Raw genomic sequence first — 23,143 nt, 5'->3', positions numbered from 1 at the left:
TCTTACGTGTCTGCTACACATATGGGGGGGGGGGGGGTTCCCCACCAAACCCCTAGCTTGAGAGAATAGGCCTGCGGCGCTGACCCACTGCCCTGAACACTGGCCATTCAACCTGCTCCCCTGTCCACTCGTCATGCCTAGGAACCACTTCAGAGCGTGGATTATCTGTAACAAACAACCACGTCCCAAGCCAGGAGGGCCGGAGCACGCTTCACCGGCTCTGTGCACAGCGGTGTTGAAATGCGGCCACCTCGGGGGATGATAGCCAGCACCAGGAGGAAGCCATAGGCAGGGCACCAGGCAACGCCCTGCCCCCTCCACAAAGCAGTGGGGTCAGCACCCATACTGAGCATCTTGGGGTCAAAGGCTCTACCCTCAGCAGCTGCCTCCCACCCCCACACTCCCCCCCAGCGATCTCCTCCCATCCCCCATCATCCCCTCCCCCAACCTCCCCCCACTCTTCCCACCGCCACCCCCAACCTCGTCTCCACCCCCCCCCCACAACTCGCAGGAGCGAAGCCTGCCTCCATCCTCTCCCCGGGGGAGCAGAGCCAGCTCAAGGAGGCCCCCAAGTAATTATCCGTGTGTGTTGTGGGGCAGCCCCCCCCCACCACTCCCGCTTAGGGCCCCCCACAGGCTCGCACCCGCCCTGCGCCGTCCCCGTTAGCAGCAGCCCCAGGAAACCGGAGCCGCCCGCAGCCTCGCTGGATACCTGGAGACAAGCTAGGAGTGACCTGCCCGGCCGGCACGCGCGAGGCAGGAAGCGGACCTGGAGGCAGCCACCCCGGCAGCGCGCGAGGCAGGAAGCGGACCCAGGCTAACGGGTGCGGGCGGGGCTCAGTCGCGGCCGGTCTAGCTCTCGAGACAGGAGCGAAGCGAACAAGAAAGAAACAAACCCAATCTTCATCACGTGATGCTAGAGCCCCGCCCCTTCGCTCGCGCAGGATCCAGGTGCAACGAAGCTGACACCTCCTTCCGGGCCTCACGCGGACTAGGAGAGATTCCCCACGCGCTCTCAGCGCTCGCTCGCTCGCGGCTTGCCCCAGTGCCTGCCTCAGAGGCTGATGCGGCTGAGGCGCCGCGCTCTGATTGGCTGGCGGCGCCGAGCTCTGACAGGCCTGAAAGAAGGGCGTAACGGCTCCGTGGGCGCCGCTGGCTGCCGCCCGGCGCTGTTAATACTAGGTGGGCTGAGCCCGGAAGCAGTATCCTCGCCCCTCCCCCGCTTGGCGGGGAGCCCGCAGGGACAAAGCCTGGCTCACGCGCGCATAACCCTGGCCCCTCCCCCCGCGCCAGCCTAACGGTCACTCGCCCTGGTGGGCCGGGGCGCCCCTTCCGTGGCCACCGCGGCTCCGGGACGCGACCGGCTGGGGGGGCCTGCAGGTGCTGGGGGCTCAGGGAGGTCAAGGCAGGGAATCCAGCGGGCGGGAGACGGGGGAGGGAGGAGAACTGGGGTGACGGGGAAGATGGGCGGGGGGGGGAGCCCGGGGGCGGAGGAGGGGGCAGGTGCAGGTGCAGCAGGTGGCGTTTATGGAGCCCTTCGGATGCACCGCGCAGAGAGGCCCGCTCCGTCCCTGGGGAGGCACCTGTCGGGCAGAGCCGGTGTAGGGCCAAAAACCGTGTCCGGCAGAGTTCGTGACTCGTCCCTGTTTCTGGCACAGAAGATGCCCAGTGTCGAAAACCATGAGCCCCGCTGTACCGCCACAGTCTGCCCTGTTTCTGACACACAGGGTGCCCGATGACAAAACCTGTGACGCTGGCTGGATTAGGGGGACCCTTTATGATATTATTTAACATCAATATGTGAAAATTACAATAATTCATATGAGATAGGCCATGTCAGGTACCGTGAGAAAGGTTATAATTTGATAGTTGTGATGATACTGTGTATGTGCATGTGTCATCTTTGTATTGAAAGTTATGGATATGTTTGATGTATCTGTATTTCAACTTGTGCTATGCTTCCAGGCAGGATGGTAGCAGCAATAAGCAGCATAATGGTCCATGAAGGAAACTCACAGGTACAGTGGACCCAGGGAATAAAGCTGGGGCTACGCCTGACTCACTCATGTGACACTGGACTCCATCTTATTTCTTTAAATTTCCACAAGCAGCATGGAAAAAGCCAAGGGACATAAAAGGCATGTGCACCACATCAATATTAACTTCAGTAAATCTTCACCTTCCTCTGGATCAACTCATCTACAATTGAAGTTGTGAAACAGGACTGAAACCCATCCAGGTACTGAATGTACACCAGAGGGGCTATACAAACCTGCGAACTCCACAATACTAATGAAAACCTTATATATATGGATTTTCAAATCATTTGTATGTATGTGATTGCTTTAATCATTTAACACTTCTCTTATAGCTTGTTTCTTTCCTTTTATAATAAACCTTTCATTTTAGTTACTAAAGGATTGGCTGGCAGCATGGTATTTTGGGTAAGATCCAAACTTATAATGATTTGGTACTGTGGCTGACCCTTTGGGGTCAGGAGAACCTTTTTCGTAGAGAGCATAGAGTTTTAAGTAATGTATCTCTTTACTGGACCTAGTGGCTGATTGGGAGCCAGAGACTGAAATACAGTAAAGGGGGCTGTGTATATTTTGTTTTAGCTTCTTGATAACCACTGTGGGGAATCAGAAGCATTGTTTGTGGCTGGTTGGGAAGTCTGACTTCATTGTCACCCACCAGTGCTGGGAGAATCTGCTCTCCTTTTGTATCCTGCCCTGACTGGCATTTTCAGGTGGTCTACCCTAAGCACGGACTGGTCACAACCCCCCCAATACCACCACACTTTCTGTTTCTGGCTCACAAGATGCCTGATGACAAAACCTGCAGTACCTGTCCAGTTTCTGTCACACAGGGTACCCAATGGAATGTGTGTGTCTCAATCTCATACCTCTCACCTTTCGCATCCTCTGGTCCAGGGGTAACAAATTTGGGCAGATCACATGTCTCCGTCAAAATATGCTACTTTACTCCACTGGTTTTTGAGCAGGCGCTCTTCCTACTTCTGAAATACTTTTCAAATTTTTTCCATGTTCTTTTTCAGTTGTTCTTCAGATTCCCATTTCTCTTTCCTAATTCTATTTTTACATGTCATTTGCTGCCATTTAAACTCCTTTCTATTTTCCTCCATAGGATTTAAGTTTTTACTTTGTTGTTTTGCTACTGTGTGACTTTTTCCTTTTCTTTCTATGTGTTTTAATTTGTGGTATATATTTACCTTGATCATCTATTATGCTGTCTTTAAAAAAATTTCCATGCACCTTTCATAGATTTCACTTTCAGTACTCTACCTTTTTATTTTTGGTTTAACTAACTTTCTCATTTTTCTGTAGTTCCCCTTTCTGCAATGATGGTGGTCAGCTCTGCTGTTTTAATTCCCACATGGGTGTTTAATTTTCTTATGTTCTGGCCCCTATTACGAAGCAATTCATCTATATTCACCTTTTGCACCACATCCTTGCTCCACTTACCACTAAAGCAAAGATTTCCTCTCCTCTTGTGTGTTCTAGGACTACCTGCCCCAAGAAGCTGCCATTTAAGGTACCCAGAAATTTTATCTCTGCATCCCACCCTGAGATGACATACCCAGTCAATATGGGGATAGTTGAAATCCACCATTTTTATTCAGTTCTTTAATTTTATAGTCTCTGTAATCTCCCATACTATTTCACTGTCTCTATCAACATCCTGGTCAGGTGGGCGGGAGTATATCTTACTGCTATATTGCTATTAATTAAGCATGGAGTTATGATCTAGAAATATTCTATTTTATATTTTGGTTCATTTACAATTTTCCCTTCATTGGGAGATATGCTTTCTTTCACATATGCCAGTCCCCCCAGCAGGATGACCTATTGTGTCCTTACAATAATTTTGTTCCCTGTATAACTTTGTCCCATTCATTAGCCTCATTCCACCAACTTTCAGTTATGCCTCCTAGAGCAAGAAAGAGAGGAATTTCTTCTAATTTTAAAAACATTATTGTATCCAGATATATAATCAAAAACATATTTTTCCAAGACATCTTCAAAAACAAGTGTGTAAACATATGTTCTAATACAGAGTTATAAACATCTTTTTTCCTCTAATGACTTGAACAGTAACATGAAACTTCTCTATTTTCCATTTATATGCCAGATGTGGTACTCCAAGAAAACTCAAACGTTTCTCTAATTAAAACAATTATATAATTTACACGTTTTGTAAACATCTGAACTAAACACACTTGTTGCACTTGTACTCTTTCTTCATTGATTCCGTCAGGAAGGCAGGGAATATGTGCCCACCTCTTAAAAGAGTTGCACTGGACCTTTGATAAATAATAGATGAGAAAATGAAATCACTGACTGGATAATAACTATAATTTCTATTCACTGGTACTACTCCATAAATAATATTAATTATACGTACAATCAGTACTTAAGAGATTGGTCTCATCGGCGGTGAAAATTATCACTACAGTGGAATTATTACAAGAATCCTGATCCTTAGGCAGATTATTAGGTTGGATCTATATGCAAGTGCCTAGATTTTGGGCCATGACTTTTGTTGTAAGGGACACCTGCCGATTACTGGGCCTGCTGATAAACAAACAGAAATCTATACTTACACTGGTCCAGATGATAGAGTTCATAGGAGTAGTCCTAGACTCAAGCCAAAGTGCTCCTGCCCAAATCCAGGTTCCTAGTAATGTCGGAACTTATAGCCCGACTAGCGACTCACCCCTTCACCACAGCGAGGGTATGTCTCAGCCTCCTGGGGCACATGGCGGCTTATACTTACGTGGTCTGGTACGCTAGGCTGCAACTGCGACTGCTGCTGATGTGGCTGGTGACAGTATACTCTCCATCCAGACACTCCTTTGGACAGAGTACTCATGATTCCCCCTTGCATACTCACCTCTCTAGCATTGTGGACAAAGCCATGGCACGTACTGGAAGAAGTACCTTTCGCAGCCCCAAAACCAACTCTGTTGCTGGTATCCGATGCATCGGATGTGGGGTGGGGTGCCCACCTTGGTGCCCTACGGACTCAGGATCTTTGGACCAGGGATGTGTTGGCTCTTCACATCAATGTCAGAGAACTCAGGGCACCTCGTCTGGCCTGCAAGATGTTCCTGCCATACTTATCCATTAATGTGATGTTGGTTCTTACGGACAACATGACTGCAATGTACTACATCAGCAGGCAAGGGGAAGCCGGGTCTTCAGTCCTTTATCGGGAAGCCTTATATCTGTGGGATTGCTGCACGAGCCACAACATTCATCGGGAGGCAGTTCATCTGCCTGGGTTAAAGAATATGACAGCGGATCGTCTGAGCAGATCCTTTTGCTTTCACCACGAATGGTCGCTCCACCAGGAGGTAGCCGACCACATCTTCTAAAGGTGGGGAACTCCCCAACTGGACCTCTTTGTGACCAGGAAGAACAGGAAGTGCGCTCGATTCTGCTCCCTCCTGGGCCAGGGGACGCCTCCCTGAACAATGCCTTTCATGGTCGAGGGGTCTCATGTATGCTTTTCCCCCGATACCTCTCATACACAGAGTCCTTGTGAAAATCAAGAGAGACAAGGTACAGGTCAACCTGGTAGCCCCGGCATGGCTTTGGCAGCATTGGTTTGAGATGTTATTGGAACTGTTGGTGGCCCACCCTTGTTCACTTCCATTGTGACCAGACCTCCTCTCCCAGGACCAAGGTTGTCTGCGCCACCCAGAGCTAACCTCTCTGCATCTGACAGCGTGGATGCTTTACAGTTGAGCAGGGAGGAGCGTCACTGCTCAGCCCAAGTTCAGAAAATCCTGTTGGAAAGCAGGAAGCGTTTCTGGCCAAATAGAAATGGTTCACCTGCTGGGCAGCACGCCAAAATGTCTCGCCAACAAAATTGCTTATACAAGTGATCCTGAACTATCTGCTTCATCTGAAGCAGGAAGGGTTAGCCTTCTCATCTGTCAAGTTGCACCTGGTGGCAATATCGGCCTTTCATCCTCCAATATAGGGCAGAACGATTTTTTCCCCACGAGATGGCAGCCAGATTTCTCAAGGGCCTAGAGAGTCTTTTTCCTCCACTGTGGGACCCGGTTCACCAATGGGACCTGAACCTCATTCTTTCCCAGCTTGCTACACCACCATTTGAGCCAGTGGATTCCTGCTCCCTCACACACCTGTCCTGGAAGGTAGCATTCCTGGTAGCATCATCTCTGCACAGAGGGTCTCTGAGATAAAAGCCCTGACCACAGAGCCTCCATACACAGTCTTCAAGGACAAAGTTCAGTTTCATCCTCACCCAGCGGTTCTGCCAAAGATTGTTTCCCACTTTCATGTTAACCAGGACATCTTCCTGCCAGTGTTCTGTCCAAAGCCTCACAGCTCCAATGAGGAGAGACGTCTCTACTCTCTTGATGTGAGGAGGACACTAGCCTTCTACGTTAACAGGAACAGACCCTTTCGCTGCTCCACCCAGATCTTTGTGGCGATCGCTGACCGGATGAAGGGACATCCAGTGTCGTCCCAGTGAATCTCGTCCTGGATTACAGCCTGTATTCAAGCCTGCTATGAGCAAGCGGGAGTCACGCCCCCAGCATCCCTGTCAGCCCACTCCACAAGAGCTCAGGCATCTTCAGCGGCCTTCCTGGTGCATGTACCCATACAGGACACATGTAGAGCCGCTACAGTGTCTTTGATACATACATTTACGTCCCACTATGCCATCACGCAGCAAACTTGGGACGACGCTGGGTTTGGTAGAGTGGTGCTCCAATCATCACGTCCATGAATTCCTGCCCACCTCTGGAGGCATTGCTGGTAAGTCACCTAATTCAGAATGAACATGAGCAAGCACTCAAAGAAGAAAGAACAGTTACTTACCTCATAACTGTTGTTCTTTGAGATGTGTTGCTCATCTCCATTCCACAAACCACCCTCCTTCCCCTCTGTCCGAGTTCCAACAAGAAGGAATTGGCAGGGAGGGGGGCTGGCAGCACTCTATATATGGGCGCAGATGCGCATTGCTGTGAAGGGCACTAGAGCCAGCCCTACAGATACCACCAGGGGAAAAATTTCCGGTAGTAGTGCATGTGGCACACACACACCTAATTCAGAATGGACATGAGCAACACATCTCAAAGAACAACAGTTATGAGGCAAGAAACCATTCTTTTGCATCCGACCCAAAAGATGACGCTTGCAGCCAATCCTTTAGTACCCACCCAAAAGTAAAGATTTATTATAAAAGAAAAACAAACAAGATGAGAAATGTTAAATGCTCAAAGCAATGACATAGCTACAAATGACTTCAAAGTCCATATATCTATATCGATATAGAGATATATATATATCAGACTCTTAGCAGAATTGTGGTATCTGCAGGCTTATCCGGTTCCCCTGGAGTACCTCCAGTACCTAAATGGATCTCAGAGGTAGAAGAAACCAGAAATGAAGACAAAAAGCAGCTGGGGCAGCTGTGTTTCTATATTATTTTTGACATGAGGGTTGCAATTCCTTTGTCCCGAACACAGCCACACAGCACATGGCATGGAAAAGCCTCCGAGAGTCCTCCAGCCAAAGGCACGCATAATACTACTATGTCCTGATGACTCATCAGGTGTAGCCCCTCGGTTCTTTCACTGGATTAATTGTAGTTTAGTTCCCTGGATGAGCTGTTAAGCAGGTGAAGTGCTGCAGCCATCCTGTCTGGGGATGTCACCCACAAACACAGCACAAGTTTGAAATACAAGCATTCCATGCATATTTACAACTCATAATACAAAGCTGATTGTAGAAAGGTGCTGTGACCTTCCTCGGAGCTTGGGCCCAAGGAAGGGTCTCGACTCCTCTGCTGGGCAGATCAGGATCCTGCAGGCCAAATACCCTGGGAGCAAAGGGGAGGGGCCAGGACCGAAGGGGAAGTACTAAAGGCCGACCTAGCAGCTCAGTCAGGGGGAAGTTGCTGCCAGAGAAGGATGTGCCTTTCCCGAGGCTGTGGTCTGGGCCTGACCCAGGCCCCACGGCTGTGCAGAGCAATCACCCCACCAACCGGAGCCTCCAAGGCCTGTCCGGGCCGCTGGGCCCTAGTGACTGGAAAGGGCTACCAGAAACCACTGACTGGGAGAAACCCCCTGAAGTTGGCCCTGACCTAGAGGAGCTGCCTGTCTCTGGGGACCCACTGGAGCTGCCTGAGCCCGGTGTGCCGGAGGACCCCCTGGGACCTGGAGGAGCTGCCATCCGCTGATGGCCCCAAGGAGTTCCCGGACCTGCCACTGGCTGACGGTGAGGGACTCATGGGACTCCTACTAGCTGTCTACCCCAGAGACTTGAAGGAAGACCCCTGGCTCCAGGTACCCAGGTTCAGGGTGGAAGGAAGTAGCCCAGGGGCAGCCAACTATAGTATGGCTGAGCTTGTGGTTGCACCAGTGTCAGCGTGTTGCGGCTGGAGCCCCGCTGACCCAATGACAGAGCCCCTTTGTCACTGATAGGGCCTGGGGCTGGGATGCAGTGGAGTCGAGTGGGCCTGCGTCCCCCTCCCCCCTTCCCTTAGCCACCCCAGGAGTGCTTGTCTCCTCTGAACCGGCTGCCACAGAGGATATTGAGCTGGGGGCTACCAACTCCTTACCAGCCCTGCCCTGCTTGAGGGCCAGGGGCTATAGATTCCTTACCAGCTCTGCCCCGCTAGGGGCTAAAGACTCGCAACACGCTAGCTTCTTGTTTTGCCTTAGGAGAAGGTGCTGTGGCCTTCTTCAGAGCCTAGACCTGAGGAAGGGTCGCGATGCCCCTACTGGGCCGAGTCGCCCCTTACACTGATACATACATATAAATGTGCTCATCTATCTTAGCAAATCATGACTTTACAATAGATACCTTGCATGGCATATTTTAGCAATTCAGGAAGATTGGTATCAGTAATATTAGAAATAGTCATTCATATTCTACAGAGTGTCACAATACTTTACTTCCCTTCTGCAATATTCGAGAATCAAGTTCTACACACAAGCAACAATATGTGAAAAAGCACTAAGGGCTGCAATGAGAGGCAAAATAACAGTTGCAAAAGGCAATCCCCATTGGTGGAACAATGGCAAAAGAAGGTTTGACACCAGGACAGGAAATCAGTCAGTGTGGAACATGATCCAACAGAAGAAACTTGCACTATAAAAGTAAGTTGGAAAAGGTAGAATTAAAAATCACAGTAAGAACCATAGGAAGTACAATATTAGAAACACAGATATCCTTGCTAAAAATAATATCACCGATTTACTTATAAATATTTAGGGTGAGTATTTGCTATTAAAATAACTAATATATAGCACAGTGACATGCATCCCCACAATGGTAACAAAGGTAAATGATGAAGCGGTAAGAGTAATAAGACTAATAAAAATAACATCCTAAAAGGAGCAAAACTACTTAAAATGGATTGGAAGGAAGGAGAGTGATTCAGGGAATCACAGCAGATAAGACAAATTTGTGAGCTGCCACGAGACTTTATGTAGACATATAAACTGATAAGGGATTCTTTTAAATCCTCCAATGTGTGACAAATATTTTTTGAGGGGGTGAATATAAAATCTGTCACTTAATCAAGTCCCCTGTAGTGCCCCAGCATGTTATATCAGATAGACAAGAGCTGCTGTTTTTAGGCATTGGGACGCCCGTGCCTTTAAGAACCCAGCCCTGGGAAGCTGGAGCTGAGAGTTTCCCTGAGACTTAGGCTCCTGTGAGAGGGGAAACAAAAAAGCTTCTCAGCCCCCCTGCCCCACTATTTTTGAAAGCTGGGCAGATGGCTTATCCCATCGGGGTCACTGTTGCACCCTCTGCCCTTCCCTGTGCTGCGGTTTTGCCCCTCTGCCACAGGCTGGCAGTGCCTCACCCCTGGGCTAACCCCGGCTCCTACCCCTCCGCGGTCCCTGATTTTTACTCCTCAGCCCCTCTCCTGCCCCTGCCTCCAGCTGCTTGACCCCCCGCCCCCAGGCCAGTAAAATTCCACCCCCTGCTCAGACCCTGCCCATCCCCTCCTCCAATTTGCCCCTTTTTAGCCCCTCTAAAGAGCAGGCAACAGTCTGACTCTAAGTAAGGGCAGGGAGAGGGCAGCAGCTGCAGCAAATGTTATTGAGCATGCTGATTTTGTGTGAGCATGCTCAATACAACCTAAGTCACAAAATCTGCCAGTTATCAGTTTTTGGCACTGCACCAGCCCACAGTCACAGGGCAGGGGGTCTGAACCTGGAGCAGCTCCAGGAGCCTGGCTGTGCTCAGGCCTTTGCCCTGCTGCTGCTATGCGGAAAGTGCGCTGCACTGATTTGGACTTTTCTGCATGCACTTGCACTTCCTACTCCTCAAACAGCTCTCCTCCTGGGCTCCAGGTTGCTATGCAAAAACTTGGGCAAGAGCAAATAGACGGAAGGTGGTTTAGCTTCCCCTTATCAGCTCTTTACTGTGAAGAGAGCTCAATAATGTTATACAGCATCAGCTACGTTGGCTTTGCTTACTATGAAAGTTACCATTTTCTAAAACCAAAAACCCGATCACATTACCCAGGTTCAATCTGGACAGATGGGTCCTTTCACTTCTCCAGCTTGGGGTGCCTCTTACAATGCTTCACTGTGAGAGCAACCATTCCTGGTCTGCTCCCACACAACCTCCAGCATGTAAATCACTCCTAGCTATATTGTAAGAGTGTGATAGCCAACCACCCTTGGATTACACTGCAGGGCAACACCGGCGAACTCCCAGTCCCAGAATTTCCTCCAGCAACGTGCATCTTGTACTGCCAGCACCCTTCTCAACACTACAAGCTCATATAAAGTCCAGCATTTCATTAATAGAAAATATGCACAAATCCTGTTATGCCAAACAAAATTTCCCCAACACTCCAATCCAAACACACGGGTTTAGCTAAAACAAATGTATTAACTACGGAAAGATTTTAAGTTATTACAAGTAATGAGGCATAAAAGTCAGAAAGTTACAAAGAACTAAAAGGTAAAACACAACTAATATCCAATTTAACAAGCTAAGTGAATTCAAAAGCGAAGATCTCTCTCATCACAAGTTCCAATAGTCTTACTGGCTGAATCCTTCAGTCAGGATCTCTCCCCAGTCCAGTGCTGCTTCCTTTCTTCTTCAAGTGGTGTTGATGCCATTGGTAGAGAGAAAGGGAGAGATGATTTGGGGCATCTGCCCTCATCTCTTATAGCCCTTTCTCTTGCACAAGAATCATCTGCAGAAAGCCTGTATGGACAGGAACCTTAAGCTACTACTTTGTCAAAATGTAGACTTTTTGCTCACACACCCTTTCCTGCCAAAGAATGGCCACTTAATCAGGTGATGGTCCACTTGATCTCGTTGACACCTGGCTGAGGCATTGACTAGCCTTTTTTCTCCTGGGAGTTGGTTTGTGACTGCCCTCCAGAACGTGTCTTAATATTGTATAGTGGAATCTTTAAATTTTACATACAATGTTGCCACACATTTTATTAATACAATGATGATCAGCAGATCATGAGTTTTCAAATACTTCAAAAGGCATACTTTGTACAAAATTTATCATAGCACTATAAAGGGGGTGAACATAGGGGTACAGACTGTCTCAAACCCTCCCTGCAAGCAATTCCCACCTGCCCCAGATCTGGAGTAGCATGCTGCTTCACTGCTGCAGCTCATGGCTCAGTACACTCATCCCATCCACTTCCATACCTGGAATTCCTCCCTGTAGCTGTGTTGTAGTATGGATTATGGATTTTCCCTTGTTCTAAACAACTCTTTCTGGAGAATAAAGGTGTAAAAATGTTCAACTAATACTAATATTGCACATTCTTGGACACAACAGCATTTTCTTTTCATACTTCTGCTGTGGTTCTTTTTCAAACTGATTGTTTTCAAATATTTTCTCCCTTTTACAACAAACAGCACATTTCTTGGAAGTGCTACACAAACAAGTCTGTATACATAAGTACGGCCATGCTGGGTCAGACCAATGATCCATCTAGCCCAATTTCCTGTATTTTGACAGTGGCCAATGCCAGAGATTGAAGAGATCAGGTAATCATCAAGTGATCCATCCCCTGTCACCCATTCCCAACTTCTGGAAAACAGAGGCTAGGGACACTTCAGAGCATGGTTTTGCATTCCTGCCCATGCTGGCTAAAAGCCATTGATGGACCTATCCTCCATAAACTTCTCATTCTTTTTTTAACCCTATTATAGTCTTGGCCTTCACAACATCCTCTGGCAAAGAGTTCCACAGGCTGACTGTGTTGTGTGAAGAAATACTTCCTTTTGTTTGTTTAAACCTGCTGCCTATTAATTTCATTTGGTGACCCCTAGTTCTTGTGTTATTAGAAGCATTAAATAACACTTTCTTATTTACTAGCCAAATTGCTGGATCCACTACCCACAAATTTTGGCAAAATTAAAAAATCTGGATTCTTTGTCTGGGGCTCATCTCTAGATTGGGTTTTAATTTCTTCATGCTAAGAGAAACATTAAGAAACCTCTAGTACTATAATTTGGGTGTCTATTCAATTTGATGCTGCCCTATTAACGATTAACTGATTAGGGCAAGATTGATCATTGCTTGTTTATTCAAACAATCTATTTGAAATTCTAGGCACAATATAACTATAGATAAATAGAGGAATCAAAGCCAGCATCATTCTAGCCCAGTATTCTGTTTCCAACAGAGGCCAGTACCAGATGCTTCAGAGGAAGATATAAGAAACTGCAGTAGGTAGATGTAATATAATTATTGTCATACAGCTCACAAAACAGGACATCTAAACATGAGATATACCTGTAAGTCTTAAAGGATAGAAGGACCTCTGCAACCTCAGCCCAGCTTCTTGCATCCCTCAGTCAGTTCCCAATCAAACCCTCTCACCTGGGGAAAGCAGGTGGATCTTGTAGCATGTTCTTAAGATCTCCAAATCCAAGGTCTGCCATATAGAGGGCATTGTAACAATCTAACCTCGGCAAGGTCCACCTCCATGAGAAAAAGACACAGCCTACTTTTTATTATTTGTAATGCAGCAGAGCCCATGCTCCATTGTGCTAGGCTCTGTACAAATACTTAACAGAAAGGACTATCCTGTTCTCAAGGAGCTTATTTACCAAGAGCAGATGATGCTTGCTTCATAAATTGGTCTTCTAGCCTCACTGCCATCATTACTCTGTAGCTCCAAGAATTTCTTTCTTTTTCTGCTCCTATGCTTTTTGGTCACAGATGAGACACTGAGATGTGTAACCTTTTTAATCTGCTATTTTCTGATGCAAAATATTTGCACGTTGTCATATACACTAAGATTCTCCCAGCTGAGCTTAAAATGGGTCAAATAAAGATCTAGATTTTTGGAGTTGGATAGGCTTTTCATTCCTGTATAACTAGGGTGTCCTAGCCGTAGTGAAGAGCATGGTACAACAGAGATTAAATGAGAGTCATATCTTAATAAAGCACATCAGAAATTAACGTGGTGTTTTTATCCTAATCCACATCCATAACCACAGCATGATTACAAGCCTCTGTTCTTGAGAGACCCAGGACTGTAATTACACAAATATAGATTCAAGTTAAAGTACATTAACAGTGTTTTCAAGGGAAAATTTACATAGCCCCTGCCAGGATAGGACTGGCTGTAGCCTATGATGTTTGTCTCTCACAGACACAAGCCTCGTACCTACACAAACATTTAGAAACAAGAAAGAAACATGCACTGTAAAGAAAACAAAGTTACTTACCAGTAACTGTTCTTCAAGATGTGTTGCTCATGTCCAGTCCAATATAGGTGAGTGCACACCACCATGCACGGGTTCCCGGAACTTTTTTCCCCTTAGCAGATCCCGTAGGGCCGTCTCCGGCGCCCCCTGGAGCCCCGCACACATGCCACGGTATATGAGGCACCACCGACCCTACGCCCCCTCAGTCCCTTCTTTCTGCCAACTCCAGCTGTGGGGACTGGGGCTGGGTTGTGGAATGGACATGAGCAACACATCTCGAAGAACATCAGTTACTGGTAAGTAACCTTGTTTTCTTCTTTGAGTGATTGCTCATGTCCATTCCACTATAGGTGACTAACAAGCAATATCTTGGAGGTGGGTAGGAATTACCAGTGAGTTGCCCTCAGCACGGCTCTGCTGAATCCCTCATCCTCTCTCACCTGCTGGACGATGGCGTATTGGAACGTGAAGGCATGCACCGATGACCGGGTGGCGGCTTTGCAGATGCCCTGCAGGGGCACTGTCTCCCGGAAGGCTGTAGATGAGGCTTGAGCTCAGGTTGAGTGCACTGTGATGGTTCCCAGAAGCAGCACCCTAGTCTGCTTGAAGCAGAACTTGATGCACGATGTAATCCACGAGGTGATGCTCTGAGTGGAGACAGTTGACCCTTTCATCCAGTCCGCCACTGCAACAAAGAGCTGCATTGATTTCCGGAACAGCTCTGTACGCTCGATGTAGAAGGCCAGGACTTGTCTCACGTCCAGCAAATGCTGGCTCGTCTCCTCCTCTGAACCATGCGGTTTGGGAAAAAACACGGGGAGAAAAATATCTTGGTTACAATGAAGTTGGGAAACCACCTTGGGCAGGAAGGCTGGGTGTGGCCTCAACTGCATCTTATCCTTATAGAATACTGTATAAGGGGGCTTCGAGGTCAAGGCCCTAATTTCGGAGACCCTCCTAGCTGAGGTAATGGCCACCAGGAAGGCTACTTTCCATGAAAGCATGAGCAGAGGGCATGAAGCCATGGGTTCAAAGGGGGGCCCCGTGAGTCTCGAGAGGACCAGGTTGAGATCCCAGGAAAACACTGGGTCGCAGACCTGCAGATACAGCCTCTCCACCCCCTTGAGGAATCTGACCGATATGGGATGAGAGAACAGGGATCTCCCCTCTAGAGGCTGATGGAAGGCCGAAATGGCCACCAAGTGAACCTTCAAAAAGGTCAGCGCCAGACCCTGCAGCTTTAGCTGGAGCAGGTACTCCAGGATCGCCTGCAGGGGCGAGAGGCTGGGCGGAATGCCCCGGGACTCCGCCCAAGAGGTATACTGTCTCCATTTAGCCCGATACATGACCTGTGTAGAAGGCAGCAGGACTCATTGGACCTGCACCGAGCAGGCTCTCTCTCCCTCCGTCAGCCACAGAGCCTCCAGGCCATGAGGTGCAGGGAGTCCAGGTCTGAGTGCAACAGGTGACCATGGTCCTGGGAGAGAAGGTCGTGCTGCCTAGGGAGCTCCAGGGGCGGGGTGATCGAGAGGTCCAGCAGCATGCTGAACCAGTGCTGTCTCGGCCAGACCAGGGCGATGAGTATGACGTCCACCCTGTCTCTCTTTATTTCCAGTAGGACCTTGGGCAGAAGCGGAATGGGCAGGAACGTGTACATGAGGGTCCCTGCCCAGTCGGTGAGGAATGCGACGGAAATCAACTGGTCTCGCGACCCCGAAGCGAGCAGAACCTTGGGCACTTCGCGTTCCAGGCCAACGCAAATACATCCAGCTGGGGAACACCCCACTTTTGGAGAATCGTAGTCACTACCTCCAGGTGCAGCGACCAATCATGGCAGGGTAGAAACGACCTGCAGAGGCAATCCGCCTCGTCGTTCCTCACTCCTGGGAGGTGAGAGGCAGTCAAGTGGAAGTAGTGCCTCATGGCAAAGTCCTACAGATGGATAGCTTCCTTGCAGAGAGCTGAGGAGCGCACCCCTCCCTGCCTGTTTATAAAAAGCATAGCTGCGGTGTTGTCCGTCAGCACCTGCACCACTCTGCCTGCCAGGAATTGGAGGAACAGCCTGCATGCTAGGCGAATAGCCCTCAGCTCCTTCACGTTGATGTGCAGGCGCCTGTCCTCCCCCGACCAGAGCCCCTGAGTGCTCAGGTTGGCGGTGATGTGGGCCCCCCAACCCACGTCCGAGTTGTCGGAGATTAGGGTGACTGATGGAACCCGTTCCCTGAACAGAACGCCCTTCAACACTGCTCTGGGAGATCTCCAGCAGTCTAGGGAGGCTAGGATGGGTGGGGGAACTGTGACCCCCCAATTCCGTGGCTGTCTGCTCAGCACATATACCGAGGCCAACCACTACGTGCAGGCCACCATGTGGCCTAACAGCTCTAGGCGGTACCTGGCTGTTGTTGTGAGGCATCGGTGTAACTGGGAGATGATAGAGACCATCGCCTCGAAACGTGGCTGAGGCAGGAAGGCTGTGGCCTGGGAAGTGTCCAGGATGACCCCAATGAATTCTATGTGTTGCACTGGGGTTAATGTGGATTTCTGCTTGTTTATGAGCAGTGCCAGCCTGCAGCACGTGGAGCAAGTGAGGGTCACACTCTCCTGCACTTGGAACCTGGACCTGCCTCTGATCAGCCAGTCGTCTAGGTAAGGGAAGATTTGCACACCCTGTCGCCTCAGGTGGGCCGCTATTACCGCCGTGCATTAGGTGAACACCCTTGGAGCCGAGGATAGGTCAAAGGGCAGGGCTGTAAATTGGTAGTGGGAGCCAGCCACTGTGAAGCGGAGGAAGCGCCTGTGGCTGGGGAGGATGGACCCATGAAAGTATGCATCCTTGAGGTCAAGAGCTGCATACCAGTCTCCTGGATCCCGAGAGGCTAGGGAGACCATGCGAAACCCGAGTCGTTTGACATATTTGTTTAGATGACGCAGGTCTAGTATGGGTCTCAAACCCCCCTTTGCCTTGGGGATGAGGAAGTACCTTGAATAGAACCCTTTCCCCCCTTCTGCCTTGAGAAACCATAACCACCGCTCCTATATTAAGGAAGGTGTCCACCTCCTGCAAGAGGAGTTGCTCGTGAGAGGGGTCCCGAAGAGGGACAGAGGGGGGGATTGCTGGGGGGGAGGGGGTAGAGGTAAACTGTATGACGTAGCCCCCAGAGACTATCCCGAGGACCCAATGGTCCGACGTAATCTTTGCCCATTTGGGATAGAAGGGCCTTAACCTGTTCAGGACAGGGCGGGGCGGGTCCAGGAGAGCAGTAGGGGCACCACCCTCGGGCGCACCATCAAACTGTCTCCTATGATTGCCCAACCCCCTGGGGGGCCCCTGATGGGGGGCTGAGGACAAGCTGGGGGGCTGATTCTATCTTCTAAACCCCCTATTTCTGTAGGGTTGAAAGGGCCTAGGCAGAGGCCTTGGTCGCTGCTGCGCCTGGGGCCGTGACTGCCGCCTGGAAGCCTGGGGCGTGTACAGGCCCAGGGAGCGAAGCATGGCCCTGGAGTCCTTCAGACCTTGCAGCTTTGCATCGGTCTGATTGGTGAAGAGGGCCGACCCATCAAAGGGAAAGTCCTGGATTGATTGCTGCACCTACTGGGACAGGCCTGAGGGTTGCAGCCACAAGCACCTCCTCATAGAAATTGTGGAGGCTATGGCCCTACCCGCCAAGTCAGCAGCATCACTGGACGTTCGGAGCGCTGCCCTAGCCACCGTGATTCTTTCATCCAGGATGGTGGTGAAGTCTGCAGCCTGGTCCTGGGGCAGGGCCTCAGCTAACCGCCTGAGGGAGTCCCACAAATTAAAATTCTCTCTCCCCAGGAGGGCCTGATGGTTGGCAATCCTGAACTGCAGGGCTGCTGTAGAATAAATTTTTCTCCCAAACAAATCCACAAATATTTTTGTCTTTGATCTTGGGAATGGAACCAGGCTGACCTTGCCTGTCCCACTGGTTGGCTGCGTCCACCACCAGGATTCCTGGGGCCGGGTGAGTGAACAGATACTCAAATCCTTTGGCCGGACATAATACTTTTTCTCAGCCACCTTCAACGTAGGGGTAACCGAGGAAGGGGTTTGCCCAGGGCCTTAACAATTTTGAGGACTCTATCGTGGACTGGTAGGGTCACTCTCGCTGGGCAGCTGCTGCCAGCACATTGAAGAGGGTATCAACGGCCTCCACTAACTCCTTGACCTCCAGCACCAAGTTAGAGGCCACCCTCTTGAGCAGCTCCTGGTGTGCCCTGAAACTCTCCAGTGGCGCCATGTGGTCCCGGGAGACTGCCTTGTCCGGAGAGGAGGAAAAGGATTGCCGAAGCATGTCCTGCAGGTGCTCCTCTGCCTGTCGAAGGGATGCACCTGTGGAGGGGCTCTCCATGGGGTCCGACTCCTCATCCGAGGAGCGGTGTCTATGGACCTTCTCCTGGGCCGAGGGCATGGACTGCATTCCTGCTGACAGGGTGGATTGGGGCCATGGTCCCATCTGGATGCCCCATGGGGCCCAATAAGGCCATTGTTGTGACCATTGTCCCTGGGGCCAAACCAGGGCTGACTGTGCCACCTGCTTTGATGCCTTGTGGGGGCGTCGGCTGTCCCGACAACTGTCCCTCCTGTGGGACCCCAAGCCACTAGACCGGCGGCCCCTTGGCCGTCCTTGGTCCCGGATGCCATGCCGAGGACCGTCTTCTCGCCACCTCCGACATGAAGGATGACGAGGACTGCCTCCGTTGCCATGAGCAGTGCCGATGGACGGAGGTGCGCTCCGAAGAGCTCTCGGTACTGGAGCCTCAGTACCGAGGACTTGCGGCGCTGCTTACCCCTTGGTGATCAAGACCAGTGCCACTCCGAACTCTGCAGGGCCGAGCCTGACTCCGGCGACTGGGTTCCGCGTCAGGGACTGCACAGTGCAGGGTCCTCAAATGGTGACGGGGGTTCCACACCGCCTTGGTGCGGGCGAACCCCTTGGTGCCGAGGCCTTCGACAGTGACCGGGTTGTGTGCTGCCTCGGTGCAGGCAAACTCCTCGGTGCTGGGGATCTGGAACAGGAGCTGTCCGAGCGCCACCTGGCAGACCTCAACCAGTGCCGCCTCTTGGTCTACACTGTCTCTGGTGCCGGGGACCGATGTCGGCGCCGAGAGGGAAACTCCGCATCCTGAGCCGAAGTAGGTCAGCTCGACGCCACCGACCTGGAGCGACTGCTGGGGGAACGTCCTCACTCTACGCCCGGTGGCTGTCTGGCGGGAGATCTTCCTCCTCGTACTGGGGATCTCCACCGCCCTTTGGGGGGACCCAGCACGGGCTTACCCTGGGACACCAGCCCCTCCCCCCTCGGCGGAGGGGGAGGCGGCGTAGGCAGGCCAACAAGGCTCTTAATGCCTGAAAGCCTCCAGTGTCCACGGCATTGGCAGGGGCACTCTTCCGCTCCCAGGAGTCGGGGGAGGCTCCCTGCTCGGAGATGCAGGCACTGGAGAAGACACGACGGGCTGCAGCCGGTGCATGTCCGCACTCGACCCTGCCCATACTGACGGCGCAAAGGAGTGTCCGCACTCTGCGCGCTGTCTCTTCTTCTTCGGCACTAGGGATGTTGCTCAGTGCCGAGTCGAGCCCGGTGCCGGTGGTGCACTCTGCACCAAGGTGATGCTCGGTGCCGAGGTGCACTGTGACAGCTCGGACACTGGACGGAACGCTGCCTCCATAAGCAAGGCTTTTAACTGATCTTTCGGTCCCTTCTGAGTCCGCGGTTTAAAAGCCCTCCATATCTTACACTTGCCTTTCCTGCTCTTCCCCCAGGCACTTAAGGCACCGATCGTGGGGGCGGCTTAAATCCAGGCGACTGGGGGATGGCCCGGCCACTCTAAGTCCCTCAGGGACTTCTTATCTAACTACACTACTTGACAACTACTTAAAACTAACTAAAGTACTTCGAATAACAAAGAGTTCAAAGAAGGGGAATGGTACTTGCAAAGAGCAAGGCTAGTTCCAGCAACCATCACGGGCGGAAAGAAGAACTGAGGGGGCGTAGGGCCGGCAGTGCCTCATATACTGCAGCACGCGCGTGGGACTTCAGGGGGTACCAGAGCCGGCCCTACGGGATCTGCTAAGGGGAAAAATGTTGCAGGAACCGTGCACTGTGGCGTGCACTCACCTATAGTGGAATGGACGTGAGCGATCACTCGAAGAAGAATGGTTAGTTTACAAGTCAGGACATACTGAGTTCAGCATTCTATCAGCTAATTGTGGGTAAGTGCTGGTTCCAGCTGTAAAGGATTGGGGTCCATTTTATAGCACCCTCCTCAGACCAGCCCAGGTTTTGCTCTCGCTGAGCCAGCCCACTTCCTGGGGTACTTCTGTCTGAAGCTCTCTCAAGAATCCAGGGAACCAGTTTCCAAGAGAGTTAGTTATGTTTTTATTTCAAGCCTTCCTAACAAAAACCAAACCTCAGACTCTTCCCTCAAAGTCTGTGTAGGCTGAAGAGTCCCTTTCCCAGTCTGCCCCTCCCACCAGTAAGTTCATCAACCCACATTTCCTGGCGCTGACCTCCAAGCCTTAGAGATACAGTTGCTCCAGCTGCAGCGCGTTGGGTGCACAGCCACTAGCCCCTCAGCTTTCTGGAGGGGATTGCTGTCTCCCCCTTCATTTCCTGTTGCCTTCTTTCATGAGGATCAGCCAATTAAGTTCTAGCTCTTTTTCCCAGGTGCAGCAAGTAGGGCTAATCAGCCAACCAGCCAGCTGCAAGCCTCTGACCCCAGAGGAATGGTATCTTTTATACCTCCACACCAGCACGATATGTGAACACAGCTTCTCTTTTTGTGCTGACCAGTCAGTCCTTGTTGGCATTGTATTATCTAATTCAGCTCTCCATGTTCATCAGGATGAAGCATGATACAATTTCCTAGGGGAAACAAGCTCTGATTGGGAAGATTGTGGTCTTGAGGGGAAAATGGTAGAGATTTTTAAAACCTCTATTACATTTTCCTTGGCTGTAGTTACAAGTCCCTGAGGTCTGAACTTCCCCAGTGACAAGGACAATTCTCTCTCCATTATATATAGTAGGTCAGGCATTCTGGTCCTTTTGCTAGGTGGTAGTTAATATAGAACTGCATACCCTTATGTTTCGCTCTGCATTTATACCTGTGGATCCAATGCTAGAGTCCCAAGTTCTCTGGAAGGATCAGAGCAAGAAGGAGAACACCAAATATCCCAAAGGAGCTCTTTTGTCATGACAAAGCTACTATCTGGAATTAGAACAGCCTAGAATAAACATTTTGAATGAGAAAGGGGATTGTTTCCACCCTATCTCTATTGATGATGTCTCATAAGGCAGGCTAGGAAACAGAGTCCTAGTGGTGAGCAGAGGATTGACTGTTTTCAGTGCATGTCCGAATCCTCAAACAATGGATGGAGCACTCAGGCCCTACCCCCCTCAAATGAAGGAGGGGCCACCGGACTTAGGAGATAGCTGATTTGGGGAACAAAAATGAAAAAACACATACAGGGGTGAGGACATAGGTGTAAAATGAAGGAACTGATTGGGGACACTGAGCGGAGAACGCTGGATAATGCCTACTGCTTTGCAGGGTCTGAGGAGTGGTTGGATGTCGCCCAGGGGAAATGTCCCCAGATATGTGAGAGGAGTAAGGAATAGAGGTAGGCTCCACAGTTGTAGAGAACCTCCCTGCTGAGCTTCCTCTTCCTGGATTGATGGATGACCATCTTGGCCAGCACCAGGAGGAGGCTGACAAAGAGGTCCTGCAACTTTGTGGGGCAACAGACAGGGAGTGCATAAATGAGAATGTGGGGGGGAAAGTGCAGCCAGAACCTCAAATAAGTTCAGCTCAGATATTTCAGCTCCTGGTTTCTCCCTCTGCTGTATTAAGAGAGCTCCAGCTTATGACTCTGCTGGCAACAGCTATAGCAATATGGTACTAGCAGAAAAATGCTCTCCCAGTACCCACACTCAAACCACTTGAGATTTTAAAGGGCAATATCAACATAGTGAATTCCACCCCAAAGCCCAAAGGCAGCTTGAATCAGCAATTTCACACCTAAAGTACAGCACGTTGCAATAATAAAGAGATCACGAATGTGTGCATCACCATGGCTAGATCCAAATTCAACAGGAGAGGACACAATCTTTTGTGGGCTGGAGATGGAAAAGAGTGTGTTGTGTCCCTGGCTATTTGGGCATCCAGAAGCAGAGAGGAGTCCCAGTGAACATCAAGGGTCTGGACCGGCGGACACCCGCTAAGAGGATGCTATAGTAAAGATAGCAAATTCTTTAAAGTGCTTATCTATTCCCCAGGCAGTATCTCCTGAGTTTTTCCAGGATTCATCTGGAAATGAATCTTCATCCAGTTGCTGATCACAACCAAGCCCTTGGATAAGTGCAAGATGGTGCTGTCTGAGTCTGATGTGAAAATGATGTAGAAATGAGTGTTATCTTGCTGGCATTTTACTCCATCCTGTTTCAGTCTTCACTAGCTGTTTTATATAGACACTGAAAAGGACAGGGGAGAGGCCATATCCCTGAGAGACAACCACTGGTAAAAGCTCTGGAGGTGAAGAATCAGGTGCTCATCACACTCTGAGTGTGAGCTGAGAGGAATGTCTGAAGTGATCTCAGAGTGACCCCTGCCATGTGTCTCAGGGAAGAGGAAGGATACCGTGGGTCTAGGCTGATCTCTAGCATGAACACTCTTCTGAGGCAACATCTACACTACAGCACTTACAGCGGCACAGCTGCATGCTGTACCATTTGTGGTGGAGACTCTCCAAACTGAAGGAGGAGAGCTCTTGCAAGAGGTGGTAGCTACGTCAGCAGGAGAAGCTCTCCTACTGACATAGCGCTGCCTACACCAGCGCTTAGGGTGGTATAATTTACATCGCTGAGAGTGTGGATTATTCATACCCCTGAGTGACGTAAATTATACAGAAGTAACCTGCAGCGTAGACAAGGTCTGAGTCACTGAATTTTAAAACTGGTTCCTTTTAAAGTAGAGTTTTCCTACCCCTGAGAGAGGATCTCTCATTGAGAAATGCGTGGAATAAGAGTGACACTCTGTGGTGAGACAGAAGAAAAGCAGTTTCTTGACACTGAGTCATAGAATCAGTGTCCCATTTGTTTCATTTGCTTCCATTCATCCTATTGGTCCAGAAGGAATTAAAGATTGGGTTGTTGTTCTCATTTTTAGTGGCTATTTCCCATTATCTATGGATAACTTTCTAAACAGACCTTTTCCCTTTATTGTTGTACAATGGCCTAATCATGTAGATTTAAGTAGTAAAAAGGAAACTAAAAACAAAATTATTATATAATCTGAAGGGATTATATAAACCAAAACCCTGGATTCAAAATCCCTGAATTTTGGGGACATTCAGATTTGGATCTAAATGTTGTGACTCTGCTATATATCAGAACTCCGGCTGTTTGTAT

The 23,143-nt window shown here is 49.8% G+C and overlaps 2 protein-coding genes across 4 annotated transcripts in view; both read right to left on the bottom strand.

The window, feature by feature from the left end:
• Positions 1-967, bottom strand: part of RCBTB1 (RCC1 and BTB domain containing protein 1) — a 51,322-nt gene extending 50,355 nt beyond the window's left edge. Inside the window, exon 1 of one of the 3 annotated variants that reach the window (XM_067563092.1) lies at positions 897-967. The gene's annotated coding sequence lies outside the window, so the exon portion shown is untranslated. Of the gene's footprint in view, positions 1-712; positions 753-896 lie in introns of those variants that run through there. The other 2 variants (XM_067563091.1, XM_067563090.1) reach the window with 2 other exon arrangements.
• Positions 968-8,950: 7,983 nt separating this feature from the next.
• Positions 8,951-23,143, bottom strand: part of EBPL (EBP like) — a 58,368-nt gene continuing 44,175 nt past the window's right edge. The window contains exon 4 of the mRNA XM_067563087.1: positions 8,951-9,155. Coding sequence (XP_067419188.1) covers positions 9,116-9,155 — 40 coding nt within the window. The 3' untranslated portion in view covers positions 8,951-9,115. The remainder of the gene's footprint in view (positions 9,156-23,143) is intronic.

The sequence above is a fragment of the Emydura macquarii genome, unplaced genomic scaffold (genome assembly GCF_026122565.2).
Source record: "Emydura macquarii macquarii isolate MOO-44397 ecotype Brisbane River unplaced genomic scaffold, CSIRO-AGI_Emac_v2 contig_2473, whole genome shotgun sequence".
In the NCBI taxonomy this organism is placed as follows: Eukaryota; Metazoa; Chordata; order Testudines; family Chelidae; genus Emydura; species Emydura macquarii.
This window is presented reverse-complemented; position numbering and strand designations above follow the sequence as displayed.